The sequence below is a fragment of the Gracilinanus agilis genome, chromosome 3 (genome assembly GCF_016433145.1).
Source record: "Gracilinanus agilis isolate LMUSP501 chromosome 3, AgileGrace, whole genome shotgun sequence".
NCBI classification, from domain to species: Eukaryota; Metazoa; Chordata; class Mammalia; order Didelphimorphia; family Didelphidae; genus Gracilinanus; species Gracilinanus agilis.
This window is the reverse complement of record NC_058132.1, coordinates 605,527,549-605,552,212: the sequence shown is the minus strand read 5'-3', so window position 1 is coordinate 605,552,212 and position 24,664 is coordinate 605,527,549. Positions and strand designations below refer to the sequence as shown.

At 37.6% G+C, this 24,664-nt stretch overlaps 1 protein-coding gene across 1 annotated transcript in view; it reads left to right on the top strand.

Annotated features, from left to right (window-relative positions):
* ACADL (acyl-CoA dehydrogenase long chain) overlaps positions 1–24,664 on the top strand; it is a 54,626-nt gene that overhangs the window by 10,315 nt on the left and 19,647 nt on the right. Inside the window, exons 5-8 of the mRNA XM_044670728.1 lie at positions 3,247–3,313; positions 6,924–7,088; positions 7,597–7,698; positions 19,318–19,431. Coding sequence (XP_044526663.1) covers positions 3,247–3,313; positions 6,924–7,088; positions 7,597–7,698; positions 19,318–19,431 — 448 coding nt within the window. The remainder of the gene's footprint in view (positions 1–3,246; positions 3,314–6,923; positions 7,089–7,596; positions 7,699–19,317; positions 19,432–24,664) is intronic.

Below are 24,664 nucleotides of genomic sequence, written 5' to 3'. Positions count from 1 at the left end.
CACAAAACTTATATCCTCTCTACGTTAGCATGTAATGTGAGAAGGAACATGGGAAGCTGGAATTTGGAGTTCTGGGGAGCAATTCCTAATTGCACAGATTTAGGAAAATGATTTTCCCTTCCCAACCTTTGAAGCTGTCATTACAACCCATAAATTTGCTCCCAAATTGATAATATTGTTGGGTCAACAAACATTTATTATGGATTTAGAGCTGGAATAAATTTTGAGTCCAACCCCTCATTTTACAAATAAGGATGTGGAGAACTACTGAGCTTAACCGACCTGTCCAGGGGCATACAACTAGAAAGTATCCAAGAAAGTATTTGAACCCAGATCTTCCTACCTTCTTCCACCCACTGGTTTCAAATATGAATAGAAATGGATAGCATTAATCCAGACATAAAGTTCCTTGAGGGTGCGATATTATTTTAATAAAATGTAGCATTTATTGTTTTATTGTATTTTTAATTATTTTAAAAATATTTCCCAATTATATTTTCATCCTGTTCAGGCCATACGTGGGAGTGTTGTGGGCCGCACATAGCCTGAGCCTTGCTGCCTTTCAGATAAAGAGCTCCTTTGTGTGTTCTGCTCTCCTAGCCTCTTCCACTGGAGCTTTCTGAAGCTGAGAATCCTAAAGGAAAAACCGAATGAATTTGTGAAAAAATATGAAATAGGGGGAGGAAATAAGCATTTATTAAGTGCCTACTATGTACTAGGCAGAGGCAGCTAGATGACCCACTGGATAGAACCCTGGGCCTGAAGTCAGGAAGACCCGAGTTCAAATTCATCCTCAGGCACTTAATAGCTGTGTGACCCTGGGCAAGTCATTTTAGCCTCCGGTTGCCTTAATCCATCAGAGAAGGAAGTGGCAAACCACTCCAGTCCCTCTGCAGTAGACAGTATATTGATGTGCTGCGGTGCACAAGGTCAGGAAGAGCTAGATGTGACCAAACAACAGCAACAACAAATGTTCTAGACACTGTACCAAGGGCTTTACAAGTTGTATCTCATTTGATCCTCAGAACAACCCCATGAGGAAGGTGCTATTATTTTCCTCATTTATATTAGTTTAATACACTGTATTTGGAAGAGAAGGCAACACTAGCTGCTGAGGACATCAGAGAAGGTGTTGCTTCTACTGTATTTTTAGTATTAACTCTTCTTTTTATTAGCAAGTAGAATTTACATAAATTTGACAAACTTGATATGGACTTTACTATCATTTCAAAATTATAACTAGCATATATCACACATAGTCTTTTTTTAAATAACTTTTTAAAATGTAAAATCTGTATCAGATTGCCCACTGTCTCAGGTAAGGGGTGAAGGAAGGGAGAGAATTTAGAACTCAAAACTAAAAAAAAAAACAATGAATGTCAAAAACGATTTCCACATGCAACCAGGGAAAAAACAAAATAGTATTTTAAAAACTGTTTTTATGCAACTATAACTACATGCAAAAAGAATCTTCAACCCTCATTTGCTTCCAAATTTTGAGTGCTTGAACTGTTTCTTAAAGGAAAATAAATTCTTTGAGGAGGTAGGGAGTGCATTCCAGGATTGAGAAATAGGTAGGAAAATATTACAGATAAATTCTCCATAATTATAGAATTGAGAAAGCCAGGGCAAAGATGAAAAGACAGGAGATATAGTGCCATGTGTGAGAGAAAGAAAGAAAGTCAGTTTGGCTGGATTTTAGTATGAGGTCAGGGAAATAATATAGGACAGTGATGGGCAAACCCTTTCAAAGTTTCATTGTATTGTATCCTACTCATTGTATTCATAAGATTAGGAATAATGTCTCATGGCTGGATGGAACATTTCAGGGGGCCTCATCTGGCCCGTGGGCCATAGTTCGTCCATCATTGATATAGGATAATACCAAAAGGTGTTAGCCCAGTACCTGGTACATAATAGGTGCTTAATAAATGTTTACAGATTGATTGGTTAATTGAAGGGGGTAGCTTTGAGCCATGTTGTGATGGACAAACATAGATTAAGTGAATTACCCAAAGTCACACAGCCAGTAGATTTCAAAAGTCAGGTTTGAACTTGGGCCTTATGGAAGTGCTTTCACATCATGTCATCAAATCATTTATCTTTATTTATGCTGTGACAAGTACTGCACTGGTACTGAGGATACAAAGACAAAAATGAGGTTTTTCCACTTTTCTAATATGCCTTATACCCATTTTTCCCATTTTCATAGACATTTCCCTTTAATGTGCAAATTACTCTGTGTGTATGTATGTGTTTGTATATATATAAAATCTCCTTTTTAATGTAATAGAAGATGCAACTTTGATAATTTTTGGAACATGAAGTTGGCAGTGTTTTCCTTTATGTCCCTAATAAAGCACTTTAAAGACATGTTTAAATCCACCATAGTTATGTAAGAGTTTAAGTTTTATGCTAAATATGAGAATTCTAAAGTAATGCTGTAGTCACCAATTTAAAAATATTATAGCTTAAGTCAAAATGATTTTTAGCAGCTTTATTTACAAAGAGGTAGAAAGAGTGAAAGTGGAAAAATGTAAGAAGAAGGTAGAGAATTGTCTATCCTACTACTCTTAAGTGCTGCTCTGGTGTCTGGCTCAACCCTGGCAGGGCTCAGTAATCTTCAGCCAGAGGTCCTAGTGTTGTCTTTAGCCAGAGTTCCACCAATGTAGCCTCCTCCAAAGCCAAGGCAAGAATCTCTGGAACCAATATCTCCAAAAGCCAGGAAGAGAATGCCAGCTACTCATCCAGCCAGCTGTTGCAAGATCCAGGGAAAGAGTCTCCTCCTTCATTGCAGCTCACTGACTCAGAGTGAATCCAAAGACAAACTCCAAAGGAGAAGTTCAAAAGAGAAGTCCTTTGGACAGGAAGTTCAGGACTTTTTATAGTCCTTTTTCCACATCACTTCCTGTCCCTTCCCTTTACCAGAACCAAGGGCAGGCTTTCAATTTGCCTAGCACTGCCCAGGGGTGGGGCAATGGCTTCTGGAATTGTCACTCACTCTAGCAAGTGACTTGTGAACTCTCATATTTAGTGACTGGTAAGGTACTAAGTAGGGGTACTTAAATTTTTGATTGATTAACTTAAAAGTTGCTGATTAATAGACAAAGAGTTTTATTCACTCTTCACAGTTATTAATTAACTCATGTTTTTAAACCAGTTATTTTTGCATTGTTTTTATCACTGGATTTTTACTGAGTGATGACACTAGTTTCTTTTCATTTTTTCTCTCCTTACCAATTATAGTGACTTACAGGGAGTAAGAACAAATGCAAAGAAAGATGGAAGTGACTGGATTCTCAATGGTAGCAAGGTATGTAAAAGCTAGTACTTCTAACCAGACCAATCTTAGTCCAGTTTCCTACCCTCTTTTTAGATCCCCTGTGTTCTGTTTCCCCATTAAAATATAAGTTCTTTGAGGTAGGGGCTCTCTTACTTGATATACTTGCATTTTTTATTAGGGTTTATATTTGTTGTTGCTCAGTTGTTTTAGTTGTGTTTGACTCTTTATGGCCTCATTTGGGATTTTCTTGATAAAGATGTAAGAATGACTGGCCATTGCCTTCTCCAGTTCATTTTACCAATGAGGAAACTGAGGCAAACAGGGTTAAGTGACTTGCCTAGGGTCAACAGCTAGTATCTGAGGCCAGATTTGAACTCAGGTTTGAACTAGAACTCTATCCATTGTGTCATCTACCTGCCCTATGTATTTTATGTAAAATATAGTTTATATTGTGTATATTATGTATTATTTTACAGATGAGGAAATAAGGCAGACAGGTTAAGTGATTTACACAGCCAGTAATTGTCAGAGATTGGATTTGAATTCAGATCTTCCTAACTCCAGGCCCAGGGTTCTACCCACTTTGCCTCCTGGGTGCTTCTGTCAGATTTGTGCCTTGTGAATAAAGTACAGTAAACTCTCTCCAGAGCCATATTCTTGTCATCTGTCCCATTCCCCCAAAGTGCAAGTGACAGCTCTGAGCTCAAATCAAAAAGTGACAGCTTGTGTTCAGGTTGTTAGTTCTTGCTTATTACTCTTAATTTCTGTGTAAGTATTTGATGCCTTGGTCATTACTACTTGATCCTTTCTTAGATTTCATCTCCTAAATGCCTCTATTTAGCAGTTAAATCTCTTTACAACATGGTTCCAATCTACTCCAATTAATCAATCAGTTAATAAACATTTATTAAGTACTTATGTTGGGCACTACCTCAACCTGTTATTATACTATTCTATATCCTATGCTGCCTTCTGAATTATCCTACACTGTCATTTTCCTGCCCTCATGCCGAGGTCTGGCCAACCTGACCTTCTGTCTGTCCCTCACACATGACACCATACCACTTCCTGCCTCTTCTTCATCTTTGCCTAGGCTGCCTCAGTCAGAATTATGTGTCTTTTATGTTCTTCCCTGTTATGGATAAGTATCTATCTAGATACAGAGGGAAACTTTGTATTAATTTAATACAAAGTGGAGTGAAATGCCTAAGTCATCACGCTCTTCCTCACCCCATGCCTAACATAGGACTCTTCTCTCAAGATGTTATGCCTCTTTTAACCTCAAAGACCTTTGTAAAATGCAGTAGAAGTCTTTTGTGTGGCATCAAAAGGCAGACATATTTTTAGGGCCCTTTCTCAGGAAATTGGGCTCAAAATTAAAGTGGGAACCCAATAATGAATTATGAAGGAAGAAGAGTTAGGGATGTAGGTATTATAAGGAATTTATTTAATGTTCACTCTGTCTACTTAGAAGCAAAATTTTTAGGTTAGAGGAAGTTAAGTAATATCACTCTGTTGCTTTAAGAGACAGAGCAGATAGCTCCAATCTCTGTCTCTTTTAAGAGGCCCTCCATAAAAGAGGAAAAGCAGTTAGCTCTGGGCTCCATATTGCTCTGACTTCCTTAGGAGTGGAGTTACTGGGTTATTCTCTCAGACAAAGAAGATTGGTTAGTCACTTTTGAGAGAGTTATTTTTGAGAGTTTGAGATACACCTATGAAGTAGGTGATTCCAGAAAGCTTTTCTCCTGAAGGAGAAAGTTGCTGTCAGAGGGGCTCTGTCTACTCTCTGACTTGGGAGCAGGGCCTGCATCAGTTTCTCTCTGCCAAGAGATTCTGACAGTTACATCTGACAGTTTGATTTTATATATCAATTTAAGGTTCATTGTCTAGCATAGATTAGTTTAGATAGAGAAAATATTATTTTAGACTGTGAGAGTAGTTTAAGGAAGCCTACTTAGGCAAGAAGAAACTTCAAAGAAAGCAGTTAGATGGGGGGGGCATTTAGATATTTTAGTATATGGTTAAGAGATTTCCTATCCTATTCCTAATTCCTGTTCCTATCCCTACTCTCCTGATAATAAATAAGGATTGTAGCCAACTGTTTTGGAACATTTATCAACCACCTACACAATAGTTTAACCCTAACAACCATCTACAAAATAGGTTTAATATAACAACTTTAGCTTATCAATAACAGCATCAGTTTACGCATTACATAGGTAAAGTTATATTTTTGTCCTCTAAATAGTAGACATTTAATCAATATTTGTTGAATTGAATCTAATTAAACTGGAAAGACCAATGGGACCAAGTTCTAGTAGCACTACTACCATTAATTAGCCTAGTCTCTTTGAAGCTCCCCAATCTGTAAAAATAGATCCTGGAGAGATCGCTGGATTTGGAATCAGTATTTGGGTTTGACCCTTCGCCATGGAGCCTAGGGCAGGACACATACCCCTTCTGGCCTCAGAGTACTGGATTAGAATGCCTCTAATGTGTGTAAATATGTGGTTCTCTGGTCTTTGTCTCCATGGATTATTGTAGGGGTTAAATGGTCATTAGCATGGAAGTTCTTTGTAAACTGTACAACCCTCTAGAAGTGTTATGTTATTAGTATGATTTGCCCAGTGACAAGTTCTATTCTTTGTCTTTATCTCATCCTTTTCTCTTCTGCTGAGAAGAGACTTCAGGCTCTCCAGACTAATTTCACATTCCTCCCTCTCATTCACTTTAGCCAAACTGGCCTGCTCGATGTTCTCTCATTCATCTCCTACCTATTGGAACCCTGGGTTTCTTTTAAAGGCTCAAGAACCACCTTCTATAAGAGACTTTTCCTGATTTTTCCAGTTGTGAGTGCTCCTTCTCCCTCCCCTTCCCATATCCAGATTATTTTGTATTTATTTTCTATACAGTTTGTATTATTTATACATCTACACCCAGAGAAAAAAGGCCTGTGACTTTTAGCCTTTTTTTTGGTCTTCCTATTCTCAGCTCTTGGGATGTGAAAGATTTGTAGTTAAAATCTGTTGAATTATACAGAACTAACCTTTTAATTTTTGTTATGTAAATGCCACAGTGTGGTGACATGGTTTTGTCTCAAGGTCCTTCAGTGGTATTTTATTCTAGGCTAATTTCTAACTGTATAGTGAAACCATAATTAAGTTTTTGGTTTGAAAACAAAGCACTCTGCCTCTCATTTTTTGCAATCTTAGCCAAACTAGAATTGAGAGACTGCTCTTGGCAGCACTTGGATGTTTTCCCTTCCATTCCTTTTTGAGAAATGAAGTCTGTCATTGTTCAGCTGACTATAAGGAGGTGAGGAACAGCGTATTCTGAGTGAAATACGTGTCTTCTTCTCCAGGACCCAGACTAGGAACATGATAGGGCAGGGATAGACTGCACTTGGGATTGTGTGGGCACAGGAAACTCCTGCCAATGCACACAGACTCCTCTCCAACTTAGAGCATTGCCCAGAGCACTATGAAGTTAATTTGACTTTTCCAGAATCCCACAGCTAATAGGTATCAAATGAAATTTGAACTTGGGTCTTATTGGCCATGAGGCCTCCATTTCCAACATTACATCAAGTTGTCTCTCTGGAGCGTTAGAAAGTATCTTGATGTTTTATGTTTTCCTACAGGTCTTCATCACCAATGGATGGATGTGTGATGTAGTGATCGTTGTCGCTGTTACTAATCGTGAAGCTCGCTCACCTGCCCATGGAATTAGTCTTTTCCTAGTGGAAAATGGAATGAAAGGATTCATCAAGGGACGAAAACTTCATAAAATGGGATTAAAAGCTCAGGTAAACAGTACTACAAGTGATAGCTGCTTAATAACAATACTTTTTAATATTGAACATTCCAGGTGGTGCAGTAGACAAGGCTGGACCAAGAGTAAAGAAAACCCGAGTTCAAATCCGGCCTCAGACACTTAGCAGTTGTGTGGCCTTGAGCAAGTCACTTATCCACTATTTGCCTCAGTTGCCTTAGCTGTAAAATGAGAATAATAATAGCATCTACCTCCCAGAGTTGTTGTGAAGCTCAAATGAGATAATTTTTATAAAGGCACTTAGCACAATACCTGGGACATTATAGGTGCTATGTAAGTGCTTTTATTATTGTTATTTTATTAATTGTCATTATTAACTTGCCACCTGAGTCATGAGTCACCAAGTAAAAATCTTAGTATATTTCAAGATTTCTTGTCCTTTTCACATATAAGTATGTAGAAAGATACTGTCTCCTTGCAGTTATAAAGACTATGGCCATACATTATAATTTATTTGTCTTGGCTTATGTCCTTTTTAAAAGGATACCGCAGAGCTATTTTTTGAAGATGTCCGTTTGCCAGCAAGTGCCCTTCTTGGAGAAGAAAACAAAGGCTTCTATTACCTCATGGCAGAACTCCCACAGGTGAGATCATCTTGCATTCATTCTGGTATCCTGTACAGATATATGCATTCCTACCTCTGTATAATGCAAATGTGAAATAGAATAGGATTAATTGGAAAATACCACAATGAATTCTGATTGGGAAAGCTAAGAAAAAGTAAACAATGCATAGTACAGCAGTAGTAGTAGTACAGACACAGTCTAACATCCAGTGATGGAAAGGAAATGGAGATAGAGTGCTAGGGCAGGCAGTACTGGAACAAGAAGATCCCCAAAACTCCTGAATTAGTGCTAGGAACAGGGACAGGGGCCATCTGGCAGCTCTGTCACCCAACCCCTAGTTCTACCTCAGAGATCCAAGGTAGAGAGGAGCAACCATGACCACCAAGGACCTCACTGAATACTAAGCACAAAACAAATTGTAGAAAGTAATGTAACACAACATAACCCTGCAGTGGAAAAACCAGGGCAGGAGACTAAGACCAAAGGGTAGATAGAAGTTCAATTGCTCTCCACCTACAGAACCTTCCAGAGGGCTAAATCCAACAGTATTCTGTTAAAATTCAATTACACATAAGCTAACAGGCCTAAATCAGGTCCAGAACCTGCAAAACTCAAACCAAGTGAGCAATGAACAGAACTTCTTCTAGGATCATGCCATTATGGAAATACCTAAAAACTTGTAGGTTCTCAGACCAAGCTGTGAAAATAGCAGGTGATCAGACCAGACATTCCCCACCAGAAGTGAACAGACCCCAACACTAACATATATTCCAAAGTCAAGAAATAGATTGGAAGAATGACCAAACTAAGAAAGAATCCAAACATAAAAAACTACTATAGTGACAGGGAAGATCAAGACACAAACTAAAGACAGTTAGTTGAAAATCATCACAAGCAAAGCCTCAAAGGAAAATACAGATTGGGCACAAACTCAGGAATAAACCCTAGAAGTATTAAAGCAAAAGATAAAGAAAAAAAATTTTAAGAGCAAAAAAATTATTTGAGAAAACATAAAAATAGTAGTAGAAAAAATGGGAAAAGAAATGAGAGCTAACCAGGAAATTTATGAAAAGAGAACTAATAGCTTGGTAAAAAGAGGTACAAAACCTTACTGAAGAAGATAAATATTAGAGTTGGCCAAATGAAATTAAAATCATTACTCCATGAAATATAAAGAAATAATGTAATAAAATTAAAAGATTGGGGGGAAAAAGAAAATATGAAATATCTGACTGGAAAAACTGACCTGGAAATAGATTGAAGGAGAGATAAATTAAAAATCATTAGTCTACCTGAAAACCATAATAAATAAAAGAGCATAGATATCACATTTCAAGAAATTATAAAAGTAAACCGTATCACTATCTTAGAACCAGAGGAGACAATAGAAATTGAAAGAATCCACTGATCACCTCTTAAGAGAAACCTCAAAATGAAAACTCCCAGAAATATTACAGCCAAAATCCAAATTTTTCAGGTTAAGGAGAAAATACTGGAAGCCAACAACAACAACAAAAAAGTAATTCAAGTACAAAGGAACCCCAGTAAGGATCACAGATTTAACAGCCACCAAAATTAAGGAGTGGAGGCCTTGGAGTATATTCCAGAAGATAAAAGACCTAGAATTAAATTAGGAATAACCTGCCCCCAAAACTGAGTATAATTCCACAGAGGAAAAATGAATATTTGATGAAATAGAGAGCTTTCAAGCATTCCTGACTAAATGACCACAGATGAATAGAAAATTTGGTATTGAAACATGGAACTCAAAAGAATAACAAGATAAGTATAAATGAGAATATGAATATAAATAGAATGAACTAAAGAAGGTTAAACTGTTTTTTATATGAAGAGATAATATATGTAGACCTCTCAGAACTTTATCATGATCAGGGATCCCAGAGGTAGTCTAATGAAACAGAAGACCTAAGTATGATTTTAAAAGATGATGATTTCAAAGGAAGAATAGAAGAGTGGCAAAGAATACAATGGGGGAGGGGGGGAAAGAATGGGGAAAATTCTATCACATTAATAGGTCTCCAAGGAAGGGAAGACAGAGGGATCAGACAATATTTAAAACTCACTCTCATCCAAACTAGTTCAAGGAGGAACAAATATATATTTGCAATTGGATACCTAAATTCATCTTATCCTGTAAGGAAGTGGGGGAAAACAGGTAAAGAGAAAAGAAAGGGACATCTTCTGGTGGAGCAAAGATGACAGCTGAATTCTTCCAACAATCCCCTCCAAACAAATTTAAAATAGCACCTCAAGTCGAATTCTAAAATGACAGAGCCAACAAAAGGTCAAAGTAAAACATTACAATTGGGCCAAAGCAATAAAGGTCTAGTAAAAGAGGCACAAAAATGCTTTTAAAACACCTTAAAAAACATAATTGGCCAAATGGAAGAAGAGGTATAAAAATTCACTGATTAAAATAATTTCTTAAAAAGCAGAATTGGCCAAATGGGAAAAGGAACAAAAATTCACTGAAGAAAATAATTTCTCAAAAATTAGACTTTTTTGGGTAACTTGGTGGCTCAATGGATTGAAAGCCAGGCTGAGAGATGGAAGGCCCTGAGGTCAAATCTGGCCTCAAACACTTCCTAGTGGTGTGATTCTGGGCAAGTCACTTAACCTCCACTGCCTAGCCCATACAACTCTTCTGCCTTGACAGTAATATACAGATTGTTTCTAAGACAGAAGGTGAGGGTTTAAAAAAAATTAGACTTTGGCAAGTTGAAGCTAATGACTATGAAATATCAAGAAACAAGAAAAAGTCAAAAGAATGGAAAAATAGATGAAAATATGAAATATCTCATGGGAAAAACTGACCTGGAAAACAGATTTAGGAGAGAGAATTTAAGGATTATTAAATTATTCAAAGCTATAGGTAGCCATATGAAAAAATGCTCTAAATCATCATTACTTAGAGAAATGCAAATTAAAACAACTTTGAGATGCTATCTTATACATATCAGGTTGCCTAAAATGATACAAATGGAAATTGACAAATATTTGAGGGGATGTGGAAAAATTAGAACACTGATAAACTCTTGGTAGCTTTGCTAACAAGATCTAGCCATTTTGGAGAGCAATTTGGAATTATGCCCAAAGTGTTATAAAGTGGTTTTGACTAGTAATACCACTACTAGGTCATTTCCCATGGCAATTGAAAAAGGCAGGGAAACCTGTGTGTTTTATTTATTTGTTTGTTTGGTTTTTTTTTTTTTGAGCCCTTACCTTTCTGTCTTGGAGCCGCTATTGGCTCCAAGGCAGAAGAGTGGTAAGGATAGGCAATGGGGGTTAAGTGACTTGCCCAGGGTCACACAGCTGGGAAGTGTCTGAGGTCAGATTTGAACCTAGGACCTCCTGTCTCTAGGCCTGGTTCTCAATCCACTGAGCTACTCAGCTGCCCCCAAAACCTGTGTGTTTTAAAATATTTATAGCAACTCTCAAGAGAGAATGCCTATCAATTGAGGAATGGCTGAATAAGTTGTGGCATATGATTATGATAGAATACTATTGTGCTGTAAGAAACGATGAGTAGGTTGATTTTTTTGTTTTTAAAGGGAGACTTCATTTCTTAAAAGAATTTACCGAACTTTCTTTAACTAGCAAACTTCTATGTTGCATTTCATATAACAGTTTACAAAACAATTATATAGCCATTTTTGAAAATCAAGCTACATTATAAAACATACTCTGAGATCCTTTTTCTGGCTTATTCATTTGGATTATTGGATTACCTGAAAGCCATGATTAAAAAAAAAACCTAGCTAAAGGAACAGTGACCAGATATTCTAGAACCAGAAGGTAAAATAGAAATTGAAAGAATCCATCAATCACCATCTAAAAGAAATCCCAAAATGGAAACTTCTAGGAATGTAATAGCAATATTCCAGAGCTTCCAGGTCAATGAGAAACTACTTCAAGCAGCAAGAAAGAAACCACTCAAATATCATAGAGCCACAGTCAGGATCTCACAAGATTTAGCAGCAATCCCATTAAGGAAGTGAAAGGCTTTCTATCTATCTAATATAATATATGTCCAGAAGACAAAAGAGCTGGGATTACAACCAAGAATAATCTACCCAGCAGAACTAAACATAATTTTTAAAGGGAAAAAATAGATATATAATAATATAGAAAACTTTAAAGCATTTCTGATAAAAAGATTAGAGCAGAACAGAAAATTTAATTTTCAAATACAAGACTCAAGAGAAACAAAAGGGAAGCATGGAAGAGAAATCACAAGGGACTGAATATGGTTAAAATGCACCTTTCTCTGTGGGAAGATGATATGTGTATCTTATAAGAACTTTATCATTATTAGGGCTGTAAGGATTCTGCACAGAAAGAGGATGGGGAAATAAATCAATTATGTTGGGAAATTGAAAAAAAAATCAGTTAGAAAGAAGGATATCCTGAGAGAAGAGGGAAAGAAGAGTAAGAATGAGGGAAATTATCTCATGTAAAAAAAGGCACACAAGGAAGAGCTTTTACAGTGGAGAAGGAAAAGGTGGGAGATGGGTCAACACTTAAGCCTCACAGATTTGTTCACAAAGGGAGGGAAAAAATATATGTATATATATACAATTAGTAATAGAAATCTATCTTACCCAACAAGAAAGTCAGAGGATAAGAGAAAGGAATAATAAAAAAAGGAAGACAAATAAAAGAATGCAATAGTCAGAAAAAAAAAGATTTTAGAAGAGGGACAGGATAAAAAAAAGATAAAAGAAAATAAGGTGAAGGGAAATGCACAGTTGGAAATCATAATTGTGGTTGTGAATGGGATGAACTTGCCCATAAAACAAAAGTAGATAGAATAGATCAGAAACTAGAATTCAAAAATAAGTTGTTTACAAAAAACACACTTGAAGCAGAAATATATAGAGGGTTGGAGCAGAATCTATTGTGCTTCACCTGAAATAATAAAGGCATGGGAAGCAATCATGAGCTCAGAAAAAGCCAAAGCAAAACCAGGCCTAATTAGAAAGCATAAGTAGGGAAACGACATCTTGCTAAAAGAAATAATAAAGTAATAAACAAAAATAAATTATAAAACAATAAAAAAGTAATATCAATATTGAATATACATATATATGCACCAAATGACATAGCATTCAGATTTTTAAAGGAAAAATTAAATGAATTACCAGAGGAAATAGACAATAAAACTAGTTGGTTGATTGTTGGCCTTTGTACTTGAAGAGGACCAAAATGTCATCACTACATTGGGGTCAATATTCAGTATGTCCAACTGTGGTGATTCAGGCTAATATGAGCTCAGAAGGCTCCAACAGAGGTCGGGCACAAATAACCTCTCTGAACATTTGGGATGGAAATGTCTCTAAATTTGTGCATCTCACATTTCTTTTGAACTACTGCAATTCTGCATTGCTCATTGCACAGCACCTTCTTTCATGCAGACATGCCGTGCTTAGCATTCCTGTGCTTGTGTCTCCCGTGTCTCACAATCAGTGCCAGAATTCTTCAGAGAGAACTTTAGAGTGTATTTTTATCATTTCTTCTGACCTCCACATAAGCACTTCTCTTGTGTAGCTCTCAGTAGAATAATCTTTTAGGCAAATGTGTATACAGCATTTAAGCAATGTGGCTGCTCCATTGGTGTTGTGCTCTCTGTAGTGGTTTGAATACTTGGCAGTTTGGCTTGAGAAAGGGCTTTTTTGGTGGTGATCTTCAGAATCTTCTTAAGGCAATCCAAATGGAAGTGGTTGTTTTCTGGAATGGCCCTGGTACACTGTCCAGGTTTCACCAGGCATACAACAATGAGGTCAGCACAACAGCTCTCAGGCCCTTCAGTTTGGGGGCAGCCCAATACCTCTCCTCTCCCACACTTTCCTTCAGAGCCTCTCGGACACTTATCTAGCTCTGACAATGTGTGTCACCTCATCCTCCCTGTGTACATCCTTGGAAAGTACTGCCAAGGTAAATGAACTTATCCATAGCATTCAAAATTTTTCTATTTATTGTAACCAGTGGTTCCATATATGAAAACTGTGGTACTGGCTGGTGAAGAACCTCTCTTTTCTTGATGTTAATTGTTAGGCCAGAATTAGCATGAGCCACAGAGAATAGAACCATATTCTGTTGCATCTTCTTCTCAGAGACTGCACTGAGTGCACAATCATCTTGAAATAAAAGGTCTTGCAACAACTTTCCCTCCACTTTAGCCTTGGCTTGAAGCCTTTCCAAGTCACTGGCTTCACTCTCTCTTCCAGAGTTAAATGATCAGTGGCAAGACAAAAGCCAGACTGACTGGTGATGGCTCAGGATGCAGAGGATGAACTTTGTGTCTAACCAAGTTCTCTAAGTGTTCCACAGTGCCTGCTTCAGTCACCTTTATTGTCTATAGTAACAAATTGTTCACATCTCCCTATTCCACTAGGGAAGTCTTTGCGTGCTTGAGGTAGACATTCCACTAACTCACTAATAGGTTTTAGATCTGTAGGTGCCCTTCAGCCTGTTCTTGGAGCCACAGGTGGAGATTTGGGTGGGAAATAGACACCAAAATTGGAAAGCAGCTCTGAGAAAAGGTCTCAGGGGTCCTCACACCAGAGGTGCTAGGCTTTTCTGAATACCTCACATACCCCAGACGATAAAACTATACTAGTGGGTGATCTCAACTTTCCCCTTTTAGAACTAGATAAATTTAATCATAAAATAAGTAAAAAAGAAGCCAAGAGAGGAATGAAAAATGTCAATTCGTCAAACCATAGCATGCACTTAGACAATCTATAGAACGCATCTATTAGTATTTAGCTCTTGGATAGACATTGCAAATGAATACCGTGAGCCTATAATTAAACAGGAGGTGAGTAATCTGGATTAACTTTGGAAAAATTGTTTAATGACCTCCAAAATTCTGAAATGAAGATTCACCATTGTTCTTCCAGTGTATGAATCAATTGCAAAAAATTAAAAATAAGTATTATTCAGAGGATGGCAGAGAAGTACATGATAGATGCCAACAAGCAATGACATTCCCAGCTCTTTCCAAATTATGTTACCAATGCTTGAGTTCATCCTCCTTATTCCCCTCCCTCTAGATCCTGTGCTCTGACCCTGCGATTCTGGGCTTTGTTAGGTGGGATTTTGCCTCATCTTTCCTGGAACCAGGCTATCACTTCCCAGGTCACCTCCCTATGTCACTTCTCAGTAATTTTCAAACCACATCAGTGGAATAAAGGATATTATCAAAGTTATGACAGAAGCAGAAGATAACTGGTGGATGTCCCTTGTACTCCACTAACATTCTCATGTCAAGAGAAAACAAAGAAATCTTTAAGCACATTGAGTTCACTCTTTGTGATGAACTCATGATGGGGCATGAGCAGACACAGATTGGTTATAATTGACATCAATGGAGAGCATATTCACATTAATAGGATCACTGATCCATTTGAGTTTTCTAAAGGTTTAATAATACACTTTTGTACTTCTGTGAACTAATCATTCTTTTTTCTAATTTGTTATTTCATAAGAAAGTCTCAGTCACTAAGACTCTCTTCTTCTTCTTTTCTCAAGCAGTGCCCATTTAGAAGCTTATCTCAAAGTTCTCAATAATGTTTAAAATTGAGCAATCTTAATCCAAATCCAAAAAGATGATAGGCCATGGAACCTAACAGTTCAGCAAAAATGCCTTGGGACTATGTGACTACTTGTGTGCTATTGACAAATGTTAATAACAGCAGTTTTGATTTGTTGAAGATATTTTTCTGTCTTTTAGAAAACTCAAATGGATCAGTTCAGTGGAATATTTCTGGTAGAAATTCAGTGGAATACGTTCAGTGCATATTTTTCAAGCCATTTGGAAATAACATAAAAGTGCTCAAATTCTTAGGGCTTAGCTCCTAAATGAGCCTTATAAGCTCTGTATTGATGACCAAAGCCTAGGCAACCAAGACTTAAAAGGTGAATAGGAGAAGCAGGAATTTCGTAAATTTTCCTTATAGTAAACAGAGCTTTTATAGTTTAAAAAGGCCAAGATTGGCAGCAGATTGCCAGGCTAGACATTATCAGCTAATTCATGCTTGATGGCAGATTTCAACTTTGCAAATGTTTAATATGGGTAAAGTCATTTTCTTAGTTCAGGTTAATAAAGCTTAAGCTATAGAAGGCTGGACTCCTCTATCCTCTTCAAACACGATAGTTATTATTTACTATAGCAATTTAAGGTTTTCTTTGTGTACTTTCTATACCTTTACATGTGTTTACTTTATGTATATTGTTTCTACTTTAAAGATAAGGAAACTGAGGTTCAATGACTTTGACCATGTTCACAATGTTAGTAAATGTTAGAGAAGGGATCAAATTAATCTCTTCAGAGTGATTCCCGCATGGATTCCATGATACCACACTGCCTCTCAGAGAGTGATCACAGAGTGGCACATGTTGGTGCAAAGGTAGCTATTATGTTCTGTCAGACAAAGCTGACCACTTTGTATGAGTAAAAGAGTTGGGATGGAACTACTTTCAACACAACCCACAATCAAAAACACCTGTGGATCTTTTCCTACTCTTAGGTAAAAGTTAGCCTGTGCATTTTCCCCCTGAAGGCACTAGGACCATTTCTCAAATTTATTGTATAAATGCATAATTATTCTAAGTACTTGGAGCTATACAGTGATCCACCACCCTACCCAGATGATAGGTATTACCATTTCATTTTAGGTGATGGGACTAGTTATAGTTTTATATAGCAAGCCCACAGATAAATCCAACAAAAGATTTAACTCTTCATTCTGATCACAATTGTTAGAATTTCTTAAATTTTATAATGGACTATTTTTAGGTTTTTATAGTTGTTATTAAATAAGTGTCTTATGGGATCTCTTTGATTCATTTCCATGTAGATTTAACTTTTTGCCTAATTTGTTGGGTAGGAAAGAATTCCATAAGTTGATGATGGGGGATAAGTTCCCCAAGTTCCCTCTAGGTCATTCTCCTGTAATTAGTCATGTTAACTTCCTTCAGAAGGGGGATTGAAATTGAACTGACAGGATTCCTGCTCCCACTCACTCCTATAAAAGGATATTAGAGTTCTTTCTCCCATCAATTTTGATTAGGAGTCATTTTGATCTATCCAGAGAGAGTTCTGGCTGCAAAATGGTCATCTGAAAATAGATGTGCCTAGGTCCAACCGAGCAAGAAGTAGTTGTTACACCCTTTCCTTGGCACACCTAGATGTCTGCAAGCAGATTGTGATATTCTTGCTCAGGTATTCATTGCTGATATTCCTGTAGCAGGAGCCAAAGTGAGGGATAGGTGCTTACAATTGCACCAGACTAGATCTCTAGACTAACTTAACTCAACTGTTCAATCATCCTCCTCCAGATGAGTGCAAGTTCCTTACCAGAGGAGTCCAACTTCAACCCTCCAGCTTTATTCTCCAAACAGAAGGAAAAAATTAGTCTGATCCCAAGATCTGTTGAAGGGTGCCTCAGCCAAAGCCTGGGTGACCATCCTTCCAACTCTTTTAATTTTAATTTTAATCTGGGCTTCTATATGAAGCTGTAACTCTACCAAAGCCATTTCTATTTCTACCCTGTAAAGAATTGGAGTAAACTCTCTGTTCTCCTTTGATCCCCTCTGATCTACCTTCCCCTTGGCTTGTTCTCCATTCACCATGCTTTGTTTTTGTCTCCTTTGGGGTTTCTGAGAGCTAAAATAACTGCCAGTGACAGATTTTTCCCTAATGTTCTTGCTATGACCTAAACTCTGCAGAGTTTCCTTCCCTTCTTTAGGGTTATCCTGCTTTGAGCTGTAGATTGATTACATCTTAAACTCCTTTTCCTGGGAGCAGGACCAGAATGATTAGCTCTTCAGTCAAGTTTCCCTCTCCAACCTGGGAAAAGTTGGCTTTCCCTTCCAGGTGGTGGTACATGGTACTCTATCACACAGTGGCTTCTGTCCTGAGTTCCCATTGTTCTTTCTCTACACTCTTTTACTTGTAACTCATTACATCCAAACCATGTAGTTATCATCTTCATACAAGTACTTCCCAGATCCCTATGGTCTCTAAAAACAACTATAACTCTTCTAATTGGTATTTCAGTCCTTCAAAACATGGTTCCGGCTTTTCGGCCTTATTACACATGACCTGCCATCACACATCAGATGGTCCATAAAGCAATAGGTCCAAATGGATCTACCTCATGTTCCTGATACCCAACACTCCATTTCCCATCTCCATGCTTTCACACAGTCTATTGCCCTCAGTATCTTGGAATGTAATTCCTCTTTGTCTCTAGCTCATAAAATCCCAAGATTCAAGGCTCAGTTAAAGTACTGCCTTCATGAAGTTTTTTTAAACCCTTCCCTTCCATCTTGGAATCAATACTATGTATTAGTTCTAAGGCAGAAAAGTGGTAAGGGCTAGGCAATAGGGGTTCAATGACTCACCCAGGGTCACACAGCTGGGAAGTGTCTGAAGTCAAATTTGAACCTAGGACCTCCCATCTCTAGGCCTGGGTCTCAATCCACTAAGCTACCCAGCTGCCCCCTTTGAAGTTTTTTTTTGTTTGTTTTTTTTTTTTAAATTTTAAACCCTTAACTTCTGTGTATTGACTTATAGGTGGAAGATTGGTAAGGGTAGGCAATGGGGGTCAAGTGACTTGCCCAGGGTCACACAGCTGGGAAGTGTCTGAGGCCAGATTTGAACCTAGGACCTCCTGTCTCTAGGCCTGACTCTCACTCCACTGAGCTACCCAGCTGCCCCCTACCCCTTTGAAGTTTTTACTGAACCTCTCAGCTGCCAGTGCCCTCCCTACCAAAACCACCTTATCTGTTTTGTAACTATACATATCCCAAAGTCTTAGTGCAGCTTTAAGCTTATTAAAATTTAAAACTAGATGTCTCCTGAGACTAAGTCCAGTGTGCATTCTTCCTGAACTGTTAGGTACCATAGCTTTAATCATTATTATTTAATATTCATGTTTTAATTTTATATTATTAATATTTATATCATGGTAAAGAATTAAAGGGCAGCTAGATAGCTCATTTGATAAAGTAGATAAAGTATTGGGCTTGAAATGAGAAAGATTCCTCTTCCTGAATTCAAATCTGATCCCAAATAATAGCTGTGTAGAACCTGAGCAAGTCACTTAACTCATGTTTGCCTTAGTTTCTTCATCCAAAAAATGAATTGGAGAAGGAAATGGCAAACCACTTTGTATTTTTGCCAAGAAAATTCTAAATGAGATCATAAAGAATCAGAACTAGAAAATGACTGAACAAACAAGCATTTTTAGTTAAGTACAATATCATTGATCATTTTCATATACTGATAGTTATTATGAATCCAGGAGTAGGAGAATCTCATCCAGACACATAAGTACTTGCTTTTTTATCATCAGAACCCAACACAAGTGCCTGGCACATAGTAGGGATATAATAAGTAGGCTATATCTGTTGATATGATATTTATGATATACAGCTTTTCCTTTAAAATCTTTTTTTCTCGCAATTGCTAAAAATATAACATTTCTGGGGTTTAGATATTAGATTTGTAAAAATTATTTTGGGGGCTTGCCATAAGTAAAAATTTACTAGAAGGATCTTCATGAGTAACCAGAATTATGTTCAGGGTCCCTCTCTTTTGCCTTACAGGAAAGATTAGCGATTGCTGATATTGCCATTTCTGCCTGTGAATTTATGTTTGAAGAAACAAGGAATTATGTCAAACAAAGAAAAGCTTTTGGGAAAACAGTTGCACATATCCAGGTAAACTTAGTTAAAGTAATTTGAAACATCTTGCTCTGTGTTTCTTATTATTGTTTAATATTTCACCGTACTAATAATAATAAGTACCTTTCTGATGTAAGATGGTTCAGATCTAGTCAGCATTTTATGTGAGCTTGAAGGACAAGGCCTTATAAAGAGCAGCAACAGTCAGTCACCAGAAAAGATAATATCTAGGGAAAAATAATATTGGAGAAGTTTGGTTTCTATATCTCTGTTTCTAGCCACCTTGGTTCTATTTAGTAGTGGCAACTTCAAAAGAATTATTTCAGATCTTCAGGTGGTTGTTACCTTCTTCAGACATGAAGATTGGCAATAATCACCATTTATTCAGTGATTGCCAGTGATGACCTATTAAAATCAAATGAATGGCATAGTCCATTTTTAAAGGAATAAAAAGTGTCAGAAACAGCAAAAGTATCCTTTATCTCTTCTAAATATATTTTTATATTTTAAGATAAATATAGAAATAGCTTTATCTCTCCTAAACACATTTAATTATTTGTTTATAAATATATTTAGGGAGATAAATGACACTTTTGCTGTATCTGACACTTATTGCTCATAATTTCTCATCCTTAATTTGAAGAGAAAGATGAAGATACAAGAGTCTAAGAGATGAAAGGATCCTCAGAAACCAGCTAGTCCAATTTATACCTGAACAAGAATACCATTACCACAATGTGCTTGACAAATTCCTTCTCTTTTGCTTCAATCCTGCTCATTTTCCCATATAGTATCCAATGGATCCTTCTTACCACCACTTCAATGTTTAATTGGTTTTCCAACCATGAGTAGAGTCTTAGTGAATCTAGGCATTCACCAAGAAATCAGGGCCTATTTGGGCATCTTGCCACATGTCCTGCCACATTATAGTTGGAAAGTGTGTTTTCTTTTTCTTTGTGAGATTTTGCTGAACACTACTAAGCATTCTGCAAATGCTGAAATGATTGAAAGAAAACTTTTCAGTCATTTATACTCTTAAAAATCCTCCAATGACTCCCCATTAACTTTCAGTTAGATTATCTTCTTCCTTTAACTCTAAAGCACTGATTAATCCATATTTTCTGTATATTATTATGCTATTATTTTTTAAGTGTTAGCCTTCCTTGGAGAGCTTGGGGTATATGGACATGAAACATTTATATACTGGCAGTCTTGGTTGTTGTATGGATCCATTTTGCTGTTTTTGCCCCCCCCCTTTTTTTTATTTTACAAGGGATGTGGAGTAGATTCAGAAATGAAGTTGATATAAAATCCAAAAATACCAATTGAAATTAAAAATTTTTTTAAATTTAAAAATGAGTTGGGCAACCTGTGCCCTGTGGGAATGAGTAATCTAAGATTATAATGAGATGAACAGAGAACCTTGACATTTCACACTCAAATGCTTTGCTTAATGTTTTACTGATAATAAAGAAAACATTAACTTCTGTAGTTTCTAGATTGCCCCGAGGTTTTTAAGTTGGGTGTTTACCTTCCTTGTGGTGGATCTGTGTTCTCATTTGTACTCTAACACAGTGCAGAAATACCAAGAAAAGAGAGCCTGAAGAAGGATGTGTTCCACAGTGTCTCACACACACACACACACACACACACACACACACACACACACACACACACACACACATATACACACTATGGTCCTAAATGATACATTTTATGCTTCTTACCATGTGTAAGAAGTCATCATTGTCAATATGCTATCTTAAGCCTATAAAGTATCAGTGCTGTGGACAAGAGCATCTATCTGTTCTTTCAGCTGCCCACATTTTTGCTTGAGTGGAGGTTGTGATTTTTATTTCATGACTATATAGCCACAGAGTATCATTATAAGAATATTGGTTTCTATAGGCATTTCCTAGGGCTCTGTCCTGGGCCTCTTTTCTTCTCTTGTATTTATAAATAAATATAGAAATATCCTTATCTCTCCTAAATACATTTAATTATTTGTTTCTAAACATTTTTAGGAGAAATAAAGGATTCTTTTGCTCCATCTGACACTTACTGCTCATAACTTCTCATCCATAATATGATGAGAATGCTATTTTACTTGTTTATCTCATCAGCTTCTATGGATTGTTAACCATGTCTATACCGGCGATTCTCAGCTCAACTTCTCTAGCCCTAACTGCTAGGCTCGCCTCCAGTTTCCTTCTGCCAACTGGATACCTCAAGTGAAATATCCCATAGATGTCCTGAACTCAGCATGTCCAAAAAAGAACTTCTTGTCCTCCTTCCCAAACCTCTTCTTTCTTAGCTCCTGATCACTATTGCAGGGACCCCCATTCTCCCTGTCCCTCACATAAGGAACCTGGAAATAGTTCTTTCCTCCCTCTCTTACCACCTTTTCCTCCATATTCAATCTGTTGCCAGGTCCCAGTAATGTCACCTTCCTAACATTGCTCTTTTATGCTCCTTTCTTTTTTCTCGATTGACTCCATCCTAGTACAGGCCCTTCTCAACCTCATGCCCAGGTTATTTCAGTAGTCTGTGGCCACCCTCCCTGCGAAAAGCCTTTCTCCACTGTGGTGTCCTCTACTCAGCTGTCAGAACCTAAAAAGCAGGTCTGACCACCCTTCCTCCATCCCCCACTTAATAAAGTCTATTGGCGGCTCCCTGCCAGCTGGAATATTTTTTGGCATTCAAACCCCTTCATAGCCTGACCAACCTCTTCCCCACAACCTTTCCAGTCTTCCTACACCTCATGTTATCTCCCTCTTCCCTCACAACTCCATGCCCTGCAGTCACTGACACAGGACCCATTTTGGTTCTTTGGACAAAAAATTCCATCCCCCCATCTTTGACCATTTTCATTGGCTGTTTTCCACGATTGGAATGATCAGCTCCTGATCAGGTCCTAATCTGCTCCGGGCTCCCTGACCTTCTTCTACCATGTTTATAATTCTTTTTGTTGATTATTCTCAGTTTACCCTGTATATAGCTTGTTTGCATACAATTATTTGCATGTTATCTCTCCTATTAGATGGAAGGCTTTGTAAGGAAAGGGATTGTCTTTTATGTTTCTTTGTATCTCCAGCTTTTAATACAGTAAATGAGAGATTGAGTTTGTATTTTGAGGAAGAGAATCTAAAAGTCAGATCTATAAAGATTATTTTGACAATTCTTTGAAGAATGAATTAAAGCAGGGAAAACTCAGAAGTGGGAAGAGCAATGAGGAGGCTATTACAGGAGTCAAGATCTTAGCAAATGATTGAATGAGGACTGTGAGGGAGAAGGAGTAGCCAAACATTAATAAATATTTATTGGGGGCGGCTGGGTAGCTTAGTGGATTGAGACCCAGGCCTAGAGACCAGAGGTCCTAGGTTCAAGTCTGGTCTCAGACACTTCCCAGCTGTGTGACCTTGGGCAAGTCACTTGACCCCCATTGCCTACCCTTACCACTCTTCTGCCTTGGAGTCAATAGACAGTATTGACTCCAAGACAGAAGGTAAGGGCTTTAAAAAATAAATGAATGAATGAATAAACAAACAAACAAACAAACAAACAAATAAATAAATAAATACTTATTGACTGACTGAGAAAGATGGGCCTTTATGTAGGGGTTGAAATTATTGAAATGATTCCAGTCTGCTTCCCTCCTTCTATTTAGTTCTGGGCCCATTCCTTGTCCATTTGCAGTGCCTGTCCTAGGCAGATGCTACATTAAGATAAGTATATAGGGGTTAAATTTAAAACTGAGAGGGGGCAGCTGGGTAGTTCAGTGGATTGAGAGTCAGGCCTAGAGACGGGAAGTCCTAGGTTCAAATCTGGCCTCAGACACTTCCCGGCAGTGTGACCCTGGGCAAGTCACTTGACCCCCATTGCCTACCCTTACCACTCTTCTAACTAGGAGCCAATACACAGAAGTTAAGGGTTTAAAATAAAAATCAAAAAAAAATTTTTTTAACTGAAGATGATTCTAAGAGGTTAGAGATGGTATCCTAGAGGACATGTATGGTACTTGGCCTAAAACTTGAAGGATTTAAGACATGGAAGTAATAAAGAGGTACAGATAAAAGGGTATCTTTTTGTCCTTCATTTCAATTTAATTGAGCAGTTATGTTCCAGCTGTCTCTCTCCCCATACCCTGTGCTACATTCTGCAGATAAACAGCATGCCTCCCTGTTCCTGCACTTTTCTCTGAGGCTAATGACAAATTATTAAGGCTAATAACAAATAATCAAGTCTCTGTTCTTGACTTGAAAAAGATAAAGTGCCCTTCCTTACTTCCAAGAGCAACTGCAAATAACTGATAATCTACTTAAACTGCTCTTCTTTTTCTACTTTATATTCTCACAGAAATTACTGGGGATCAGAATCTATTATAACAAAAAATGTTATAATGGAAAGAAACTTAATTGATCTGAGTTCAAATTTTACTTTGATGCTTACTACCTATATGAACTTCACTCCCCTCAGCCTCAGTTTCCTCCTTTATAAAATGAGGAGCCGGGCCTCCAAATCTATAGTCTAGGGTTCTAAGATCCTGTGACTCATGGAGACATTTGTGGACTAACGTGTGCCTCTTCCTCCCCTTGCTAGAAATAACAGTCAGGTTTCTTTATCTGACCTGGACACTAAGCTTTGTGAGCCATGGTTTGTGTTGTTGTTGTTTTGTTTGTGTTGTTTTAAAAATATAACAGGATCCATAAGTGGCCAAGATAAGATCTGGAAACTGATAGCTTAATTTGTCCCGAAAGTAGGAAGTATGAAGAGGAGGGACAGAAAATAAGTCCTGAAAATTAAAGCTGGTTTGTACAGGGTCCTGAATGAAAGACTGAGTTTGTGTTTTTAGGAGAATCCAAAGGTCAGACCCATAAAGATTATTTTGGCAACTGTGTGAAGAATAGATGAAAGAAAGGAGAACCAAGAGTCAGGGTGATTAATTAGGAGTCAAGGACTTGGCAAGATGAGGACAGGGAGGGAGAAGGAAAAGCCAAAGATAATTTGGGAGATTTTTTTTTTTTTACATTTATTAATATTCATTTTTAACATGGTTACATGATTCATGCTCCTCCTTTCCCCTTCAACCCCCCCCCCCGCACCCCCCCTACCCATGTGCATTTCCACTAGTTTTGTCATGTGTCCTTGATCAAGACCAATTTCCAAATTGTTGGTAGTTGCATTGGTGTGGTAGTTTCGAGTCTACACCCTCAATCATGTCCACCCCGACCCATGCGTTCATGCAGTTGTTTTTCCTATATGTTTCCTC